The 11,056-nt window shown below is 34.0% G+C and overlaps 1 protein-coding gene across 2 annotated transcripts; it reads right to left on the reverse strand.

Moving 5' to 3' along the window:
• Nucleotides 1-1,693: 1,693 nt before the first annotated feature.
• Nucleotides 1,694-9,940, reverse strand: LOC147385413 (calcium-dependent protein kinase 1-like). 2 transcript variants are annotated; one of them, XM_086422177.1, is made up of 9 exons: nucleotides 9,824-9,940; nucleotides 8,495-9,277; nucleotides 7,712-7,855; nucleotides 7,450-7,602; nucleotides 5,820-5,935; nucleotides 5,167-5,334; nucleotides 3,378-3,602; nucleotides 2,605-2,736; nucleotides 1,694-2,145 (listed from the first exon to the last, which is right to left on the reverse strand). In XM_086422177.1, exons 1-8 carry the CDS (start codon nucleotides 9,843-9,845, stop codon nucleotides 2,611-2,613), a joined length of 1,737 nt encoding a protein of 578 aa, XP_086278303.1. In that variant the 5' UTR covers nucleotides 9,846-9,940; the 3' UTR covers nucleotides 1,694-2,145; nucleotides 2,605-2,610. The 2 variants fall into 2 exon arrangements, with proteins under 2 accessions (XP_086278303.1, XP_086278304.1); XM_086422178.1 differs by having other exon boundaries at nucleotides 8,495-9,927.
• Nucleotides 9,941-11,056: the final 1,116 nt, after the last annotated feature.

Genomic DNA, 11,056 nt, shown 5'->3' on the forward strand with positions numbered 1-11,056 from the left:
ATGGTGGGACTCTCCATTGTTACTAATCTGGGCAATCATCAATATGAAAATAGTTCGAGTCTGATTCAAAATATGCATTGAAGAAGGTTCGTTGTATTTGCACACATCAAGATGGCCAATTGTACCCACTTGCTTGTGAGACCCATCTTAACTTTAATATACTTAATTGCACACACCCAATAAATGTACTTTTATCTATATCGTTGATTTCACCAATCTCAAGTTATCAAACAAATTCTTCTTCTTCATTTCCTCTTATTTACATGTACAAAGGTATCAATGAAAGTTTTAAGTTTTGATCTTACCTTAACCCTTCCTATCAAGTCCAAGCCATTCACATGAGAAAATTTTGTTTGATAGATACCTATTGATTTTGTTTTTTAAGATTTGATAGGTATCTATCAAATCGATTTTGTAATATTCAATAAAAAAAATTTGTTTGATAGGTCCTATCAAATTTGCTAAAACAAGTTCGATTTAAATCTACCACACAAAATCTATTAAATTTTTTTTTGAATTTTATGATTGAAAATCTTTGTTTTTGAGATTTTAATAGTGATTTTTCTATTTTTATTAATGATTAAATATAAAAAAATAAAAATCAAAGAAATAAAATAACTTGAAAAAAAACACTCTAAAACCTAATCTTCATTGATTCAACCTCTTACAAGACTTAAAAGGAGATGGATATGGAGAAAGAGAGAGAGAGAGAGAGAAAGAAAAAGAAGCGGGATTTTTGTTCATGGTAGGTTGTGGTGTGGGTAATAAGTAAATACAAAAGGGTAAAAGTATAATTTACCCCCTTTTTTCAAAAGTCACTTAAGTGGGTGCAATGAGCCATCTTGTGTGTGCAACTAGAACCACCCATTGAAGAAGTTTAAAAAATAAATCTATCACATAGACGAGAATGACCAACATAGTGAACAAGTTTGGATTAGTTAATTATTTGTTGGGTTTCAAGTATAATTTGGAGCCAACACCTTTACTTTATTTTTTCTTAAGTCGCGTAAATAAAGAATAAAACACTAATTATACAAATAAATAGTGTATCATCAATGGTGTCTATACACTTTCACGTCAAGATCGTGCGATATAAGGTACAATCTTGAGGTCACTCCAACACGACTCTTAAAAAAATTAGGATTCATTTATTTTCTCATTTTTACACAAATTTTTTTCCCCAACAAATTATCACCAATTCATAAAGTTTTGCAATTTGCGTAAAATTTTGCATGGTTTACTAAAGAAAATTATACAATTAATTAAAAAACGTGAAACAATTTTCAGTAGGTAGACGGCACAAGCTATTAGCAAAATAATATCCAAATTTGACAAAATTAAACAAACAAAGATCAAAAAGTAAATTACCTAATAGATTTTCAACTGACAATGTGAATTTGTCGAATTGAAGAACAAGTTATGCAATTAAATTTGTAAATATTAAATCATGAAGAAGATAATTTCAGGAATTGACGAACATCTCCTAAGATTCAACGATCTACCTTTCTTTCAACCAGTACTATTTAAGCGAGGTATACGAACGCTGATATAAAATAACAATATCGATTGATAGGAATGGAGTAAGGTGAGATTGAATAAATTAGAGAGAGGATTTAATTTGTGACTAATAACCTCTTAACCTAAGAGTGATGCATCCCACAATAGCCACTAAATTAATAAAATTAATAAGAAATTAAAGTGAGAGAGAGTGACCTCCATTATCAGCTACTCTTCTTCTATTAATAATTAATTTAATTGAAAATTAACCAATGGCTCAAATCTGGATCCGCCCCACACATAACAAGATTCCCTACATATGTGATCAACTTTCTTAAAGAGGCCAGAAAATTCCCCCCTCTCAAATCTCATACTATATTCTTAGCCAATTTAATAAAGTACGCTATAAATGGCAAGGAGCATGACCTGATAACTTTCCTTCCTATCTGCAATGTTGGGAAAATGCCATTGACGCACATAGATCACAAGGTTTTGAAAAGAAACACAAAGCTTCATCCATCTTAAATTCTGAATTTTCAGGATATCTTGGCTGTTGTCTTTGCTAGCTTTCTTAGCATGAGGAAGCTGTTAATGTTTGTGAGTGGTAATACCATATGCCCGGGATCAGTATCCAATTCACTCGCTAACCTATAAAAAGAAGGTGAAAAAAAAAACAGTTAGAAAATCATTCAGAAGGCAAACTAAGAAAATCATGCCATTTTTTACACCATCAACTTCACAGACCCAACATCGACTGAAGAATTTAATGTTGTTAGATGCTTTAGTCCTATTATGAAAGAGCATGGACTGCCAAACTAATCTCCAATCTAGATTAGGCTCCAAGTCTCCAACATTTAGTTTCTAGTATGGTCTGCCCAACCAATAGTCTTTTTTTTCTTAAATCTATGTCATTAAAAGAAAATGAACCCGTTTGTTCAAGCAAATCCAAATTCCAAAATCATTGCAATTGAAATTTAATTCAATTTGTGAGCACCAAAAGGAACCAACTTTCTTCTTTCAATGAGAATTGTTCCATCTTTACAACTTGTATTCAATCTTGATGATGTAAAACAATGACGGAAAAAGAGTAAGAAAAGACAATCTCACCACTATCTATGTACCAAGCTTTAGTGCCTCCCTGAACCCAATGCTGAAACTATTTTGAAGGGGTTTCTTACCAAAACCAGCATTTCCTTTTTGCATCATGGCCACAAACTCATTGTAATCTATGCGTCCATCCTGGAAGATTAAATAAGAATAAGAACATGAACGTGAAACTCAAAAATCAGGTGGAACATCAAAAAGGAAATTGCTCTTTCAGTCTAACCATAAACACATCATGTCACCAATTTCTTTTATTGGTCAGAGAAACACATGGTTTTAAAACTCGTTTTGACGTCTCATCTTGTCCATGAATGAGATTGAGTCGTCTTGGATGAGTTTTCTGATACGTTTGAGTCGTCTCGTTCAACAATGAGAAAAATGAACAGTAGTTTTACTCTCGTCCAATACATTTGACTTGCAATCCGTCTCGTAGGTGAACGTACCGAGACAAATCGGATGAGTCGTCTCTGTCTCGGACGAGATTTAAAACCATGGAGAAACATGAACCAATTAAGAGAACAAATACTCCATCGGCGTGAGAAGAAGGGAAGAAGCATACCACCTAGGAGATCTCCTAACGAAACTATGCATGTAAAATTCAATGGATTGATTTTTATTTATTTTTCCCTCCCAGACAATTTGGATCAATTTTGGGCCTAAAAGATTTATTTTTTTCAGTAAGATTCAAAGTGCCCATAGCTGCTGAAGAGGCGGGGACCATCCTCCAATCCTGACTTACCCTTTAAATGGTCGGACAATGAAAGGAAACAACTTACATTGTCTTGATCCACTTCTCCTATCATTTCTTCCAGGCGGACGTCTTCAATGCCAAATTCCTCACAGGCTTGTTGAAGCTCGTCTTGGGTGATATAGCCGCTACCATCTTTGTCGAAGTATGAGAAAGCTGCAAATAGATGATCCTCCCTCTCTATTTTGTTTAGATGCAATGTCGCAGCTACAAACTCCCCGTAATCAATTGTGCCACTATTGTCAACATCCGCCTGCATTTCCAGAACAAACATTAAAGACAATTCGAAGGTGATATCCTTGTGAAATTTGTCAACAACTGAAAGTCTTGTGTTTATTTTCCAATTTTCCTTCCTAGGTCTTCATCAGGAAGATCCCTGGAAATTAGAAAAAGAACAGAGAGGCTTTCCAAATTAGAAAGCTACTTTATGTTAGGAGAGAAATTTATATAACTGCTGCCAAAGTCAGAATTGAACAGGGGAACATGATTTGTCCAGCCAATTCCAATTTTTTTGGGTAAGGCTCTGATGTTGATGATCTATGGAAAGAATTCTAAAATCTGACACTATTTGCATAGTTGGAAAATAAAAAAGAAATATTTTCTTAAGAGACGTCTGATTTATGTGGCATATTACAGTTTTATTGCTTCTTGACCTACTTAAATATAATTGTGACACTCAGAACAAGTGGACATATTTGTGATAGAGATCACTGATTTTTTCTTCTAGTATAACTAAAAGGGAAAAATGGTATTACTTCTAGCACATAATCATCAAAGAGCCCATGCATGGACAGCATGGTAGATCACTACTAAAATTTAAGAAAGGATTATGGCTCTAGAGGTTATTGATTTATTATCACTGGCAACCACAGTGACAAGATTATCAGATTTTTCAAAAAAATTATGATTAATTCATAATTCTTTCAATCGACGATTTAATCCCAACTTTTTAACAAAAGTTTGGAAAATACATTTTTATAATATGAAAATTTGCAATTTTATTTAATATATGAAATATGCATTTCTATATTGTCCAAAAGTAGCAATTTCTTTGCTTCAAAAAACAATCAATATGCAATAAAATCTTACACACCATAAGCTAATGGGTCTCACCAAAGGTTAGTTACAATAGCTTGTGCAAGAATCCTGAATACCATAAAACTCTGTAAAATAAATAGAAGAGTTATCTATGATGGTGATACAATGGGGTTCAACCTGTAGATCACCTAGCCCAAAAATCAATCTGGCTAGATGATTATATCCATACCAATAAAAAATGATTTATAGCCATCCAATATTGAACATTTTCTAGAATATTAGCATCAATCTTTTAGAGCCTTCAAAACAGTGCATCAGATGGTTATGTTAGTGCATCAGTGGCACTATACGAGTTATAAAATTCAGAAGACCTTCAACTTTCCTATCATGCAATCCTGAAATAGAAATTATCCATTGTGAACATTAAACAGAGAATTTGGGACACTTTACTACAAACCCAGTTAACCAGCTGGTGTTCAAAAGGAACCTTTCAACTTAGGTTTTCTGTAAACATTTGACAATATTGAAAGAACTGGTGCAGCCAAATAGAATAATCTTCTATTTTATCTTTGTTTGTTTTTGTTTTCCAACGTGGTCAGTCCCAAAAGTGTATAACCTAAGGACATAATATGGTAGTGTGAGTCTTTCCAATATAGTGATTAGATATTTGACCATTTGAAGATCTGTCTTTTCTTATTTTTGATTTATAAAGATGGAAAAAGGAAAACCTTGTGGATTAAATGTGCAACTTAAAGTCCCATAATTAAACTGATACTTACTGCTTGCATTAAATCATAAATTTCGGACTCCTTAAGATTGGCACCCACTCTTTTCAATCCAACCTTGAGTTCCTCATAAGTGATTTGGCCACTGTTGTCCGTATCTATCATCTTGAACATTTCTTTTAGGCCAGCGATTTCTTCTTCAGAGAGGCTCTCAGCTATCACCTGTAAGAAATGACACATTTCATAGTTAACATCAAAGAATACGTTGTTGGGTTATTATGCAGTTTGTTGGGGTATCAGGAAGAAACAAATTTACAGATCTTTGAAGAAAATAAGAATTTGTTGCAAATGATTTATCATTAGTATCAAAACACTCATATTTGTGTTCGTCTAAGCTCCACAAGGAAATTCAAGGTGTGTTTTTGTAGATTCTGTTTTTAGGTGGGTCGATCCTCAACATGGACATTGGTAGACTTCAGTCTATGCAGGGGATCTTAGAGCTGCATATATGTCCATGCGTGCCTACTTGCTTAGGTTGATCTTCTCGACCACCCAAAGTTGTACGTGTTTTTTTCTTGTTTGGAATGTATTTTACTCTTACCAAAAAGGAAAAAAAATATGCAAATGAATCCATATATTGGTCCTTCAAAAGCTCTCATGTCCAACTCCATGTATCCTAAATCTAGATGACACAACCATAAACTTACTCTAAGAGCCATTTTCTTAAGCTTGTTCATTGCAGAAAATTGCTTTAAGCGACTAAGAACTGCAGAATCAAGAGGTTTGTCAGGAGCTACGCCATCAATCTGCACCCAGGGGTGGCCTGCGAGGTAACCCAGACAGATGTTAATCATACAAGAGACTTCCTGCTTTTTCCTAACAAAAACATATGAAACCCAAAAGTGAGAAAAAAAAAAAAACCAATCATTGAGTAAAATAATATGGAAGATGGTAGTTGAATTTCCATTACAAAAATAATAATAAAGAGCAATTTTCTTGGGACTCTCAAACGGTAAAACAGAAGGAACTCCTATGTTGATGCATCTGAGAAGCTATGATATGGAGTAATATGGGGCCTGAGTTTTAGTTTTACTCACCCAACAGGATTATCAGGATTTTGTATTCATAAACATTGCTTTCCTAGTGAAATATGGTGCCAAGAGATGTTTGAGATCCTCTACTTATATAGATTTTTAAATTAAGGGAAACCCATACATTACTAATAACATGAATGCTGGAGTTGTAACCAGTGTGAGAACAGTTGGTGGTGAAACAAGGGAGTTTCCAGTTACAAAGGGTTTTCACTAAGGATCTTATATATTTGCACTAGTTATAGATGGATTAACTGTACGTATTCAAGGAAATGTCCGTTGGTATATGTTATTTGCAGATGATTAGTATAAGCAGATGGAATTGGAAAGAGTTGATTTCAACCTAGAAATATGAAGATATACCTAAAAACTAATGGTGTAAAGATACTTAGGACCAATACATAATACATGCAACACAACTTCACTAAGAAGGAATGTTTTGGTGCAGTTTGTAAGTTTAAGACCCAAAAAAGTGGAGAAGGTCAAAAATGACAAGAGGTAGTAAGAAAAGAATTGAAGACATGTGCCTTGACTGAAGTCATGGCTCGAGATAGAGTTGAATAGTGATATACAATTGATGATGCTGACCCACTATTTGGAATAAAGCATAGATCATGAAGATGATAAGATTTTTCAAAGAAAACATACTTTAGGTGTCATATTAATAGCTTAATCAAATGGCTGCTTGCTATTTAACAAATAAAACAAAGACACGGGTGCGATATGGAATGGATATGACTTTTACAATTAATTTGAAGTGTCGGAGGATATGACATTTACAATAAATTTGAATTTTGAAGCATCAAATACAGTAAAGGCTCCATTTCAAAATTTGCGGGCAAAATGGGTTCCTCGGATCATTCAATAGAGCATAATAGAGGAAACCTGCAGGAATCTTAACAAAATAGGATATTTGATGTTTCTTTTCTGGAGTCCACATATGGGGTGTAATCATTCAATGAATAATACCTATAACTATAAGATCTTGTATGTATCAACCAATGAAATGATTTTAACTATAGGACCTAATGATTCTTTTGACTTGTCTGAAAAATATGGTAAACATTTCAGAAAGGGTCCAATCGCTTGGTAGTAGCCATTAAATAAGGTCAAATTTTAAACAAGAAAACCTTCTTAATGAGAACCCTAAATAGTGTGTTCAGATAGCATAGATATTCACCAACTTTAATCCAGTCACTCCGCTGTTACCCATATCTTGTAGCCACTAAAAGTAAAACAAACTCACAGAGAACTTCATGGGCAGTCAGCCGCCTTTTGGGGTCTCTAACAAGCATTCTCCTCACTAAATCTTTTGCACTTTCCGATATACTTGGCCAAGGTTCCGATGAGAAGTCCAGATCACCATGCAAGACCTGTTCAAATATCTCTTGCTCAGTTTCTACATGTAACAAAAAGAAAAACAGAAGTTAGTCTTGATTTAGAATTAAGACCTCATCCACATGAGTAGAAGAAATATAGAAATTGAGCAGGGAGAAACAAATACTCACCAGCCCAAAACGGAGGGACCCCACTTAACAGAATGTAAATGATCACTCCAGCACTCCAAACATCTGCTTCTGGACCATATCGCTTTCGAAGAACTTCAGGTGCAACATAATAAGGACTGCCAACAACATCACTGAAAGTTTCGCCTGAAACAAAAAATAAATAAATAAATAAAAATAAAATAAAAAATAAAGAAAGAAAAAAAAGAAAATTTGTAAGTAAAATGTTAATTTATAACAGTTTGCTTGTTTATCTTTCAACAATTTTTTTATATTTATAAATCAATGAGGCCTTCTTTAAGGATTTCACATTCATTACAAGCGCCCAAGGACCGGGTATGGTGTAAAGTTGTCATATTGATAGTCAATGTCTAACATATTACGTGGATTTGCCATGAATATGGACACTATATCTTTTTATCACTACCTCTTATCTTGTTTATTGCTATCTGACCATCAATCTTATAGTCCTATATTTTCCAGTGCAACAGAGTTTATGAAACTTAAACCTTGAGTAAGATTGAATACCCATTGGAAGAGATCTGATTAAAATCTGCACAGAAGTAAAGGGTGAACATGAAGTCTTTGGGGAAAAAAATCATGTCATGTGGCATGGACAGAAGCTTAAGCTGTGAGGTTTGAAGTGTTATCATGTATAAATTAAATAAGAACATGGATCAGGCTTTATTCATTTCGTTAGTACCCATGAAATCTCATCGACAATAAAATTCAACTAAGAAAATCTAAGAACCATCCCAAAGTGTTAGTTTAAGATTTGAAATATACCTGGCTTGAAGAATACCGATAATCCAAAGTCGATTGTTTTAAGAGGTGCATCCTCATGATGGTTTATAAACAGAAAATTCTCAGGCTTCAAGTCTCGATGCATAACCCCTAAAGAATGGCAAGTTTCCACAACACCAACTATAATCCTAGCAAGGTCGGCCGCCTTTCTTTCTGAATAATGTCCCCTCTTAATAATCCTATCAAAAAGTTCACCACCCGCACACAATTCCATAACAACGTGAACTGCCACAGCATCCTCGTAAGCACCTTTAATTGAGATAACATTGGGGTGGCCCGCCAAATGATGCATTATCTGAATTTCTCTCCTCACGTCCTCAACATCATCTTCTGTCACTAGTTTCCTCTTTGCAATCGATTTGCAAGCATATTCTTTTCCACTCGATCTCTCCAAACAGAGAAAAGTCATCCCAAATTGCCCTTGACCAAGTTTCCGCCCCAAACTGTAAAGTTCCTTTAGGTGTCCGGTTTTCCTTAGTAACACCGAGTCGGCCTGAAGCCCCGCACTAGACACTCTCCTGTGATGGGACTTCTTAGGCTTTGCGGGCGGTGGTGGTTTAGTCTCTTGTTTGGGGATTTGAACAGGTTCGGGAGGTTTATTTTGGACGGGTAGAGGAGCTTCGGGCTCGGGCTTTCTCATCTCGGATGTTGCTTCGCCAATGGATTCTCCATTAGTGGAATTAGAAAGCCCCTCATCTGGCGATCGGGAGCGCCACATTGCAGCCGAAACAGATTGAAAGAATCCATTTTTTGAAATACTTGGACCTACACAAGTGTTCCCCATCTGAATTCACTTTTCAATTCCTTCCAAAATCTTTGTGTCTACTTCTTTGACATTAAAAACCAACCTCACCCATAGAATTAAAAGTACAAAAGAACCGATTCTCTAAGATCAGATACCTTTTACTTGATAAAAAAAAACGACAAAACTCCTTGGTTTGAACTGTAATTGATGCCAAAATCTAGGTTTAAGTGATAAAAACTAGTTCTTTTTAAACAATCTATCCATTACTATCAGACAAAAAATAACCTAATAGATTAATGGAATTAAGAAACTCCTCAACAGAAAAACATCAAACAAATCAACAGAAACCCTGTAAATTCAAACAAAATCAAAGTGGAGTATAACGAAAACCCTCGAAATATATCAAAAGCAATCGAAATTGAAGAATTCTAGACCAAATTTAACGATACGAACAGCTAAAAGTAGATAAATTGAGAGATTAACAAGACCGGGAAACAATAATAGGTGAAGAAGAAAAGACCGGGAAGGAGTGATTGGAGAAACAATCGTTAATTCTTCGAGTTTACCAGGTCTTGCTGAGCTTGGCATGATAGATGAAGTTCCATTTTCATAATTAAATAAAATAATATTCAAACGTGGGCGGACGAGTGTGTATTAGAAACAAAAGAGAAAACTGGTTTTTCGGTTCCAATTCAAGAAAACGCGTCCGGTCATGTCAGGACTTTTGCAAATTCGATTATATCGTAATGGGGTCCACACAAATCATATATATAGTAAAAATCAAAAATTGGTGGACCATCGTATATTTTGACTTTAGAAATATAAATATTTTCTATCCATATAACACAAAAAATTCAATATTTTGCGGACCAAATCCAATCCAATAATCCATTTTAATTTGACTAATAATTGTGTTTAAAAGAAGTAAATTTTTCTTTATATTTTCTAACATGCCATTGGATCGGTTCATTATGGATCGAGATATGATCCAATGAGTAATCAATTTGGATCCTTGTTAGAGCAAGTCTTTAACAATACTCAAATCATTGATCCAAAATGCATACTTAGAACTTCGAATCGAATTGGATCCAATTATTGGAATTATTTATATGAGTCATGATTTTCTAATGCCCCCTGACGTGACATGGGTTAGAATCATAGATTTTCTCGAGATGCACAATTGTACATCTCCATAAATATATACAGTTATGTATCCCGATAAAAAAAATGTATGGTTTTAACATATGCCATGTCTGAGAGTGTATGTCAAAGGAGGCATTAAAAAATCATTATTCTATTTATATTAATATTAGATTGGTTCTTTATCGGGTCAAGATATGGTTGATCCAAAATTGATCCGATGAGTAATCAATGGACCAAGTCTTTGTTGGAATTCAAATCCTTGATCCAAATTCCAGACTTAGAGTTTTTGGATTTAAATGATCAAATTATTGGGACATATTCAATGGATAAACTGACATGGTGGAGCCAAAGTTGATTTTTATTTAATATTCATATATTTTAATTACTAGAGTAGATTTTAGTTTTAGATAAAAAGGACTACGTGCTGTTACCGTGTTAATTGGTCAATTTTGATTTTCAAACTAGAGGAACCAAAATTCAAATTTTCAAATAGATATAAATTCTCAATGTAATTTGAGATTTAAAATAATAATAATAATAATTTTAAAGCTCTCGAAATTATAAAAGATATCTGATCAAAAATAAGAATAGAAATAAATAGTAAATAAATTTAAAAAAAAATAAAATGAACGAGAATGAGTATATGAATCTTATAA

Source organism: Akebia trifoliata, chromosome 14 (genome assembly GCF_017979445.1).
Source record: "Akebia trifoliata isolate Shusen 1 chromosome 14, ASM1797944v1, whole genome shotgun sequence".
In the NCBI taxonomy this organism is placed as follows: domain Eukaryota; kingdom Viridiplantae; phylum Streptophyta; class Magnoliopsida; order Ranunculales; family Lardizabalaceae; genus Akebia; species Akebia trifoliata.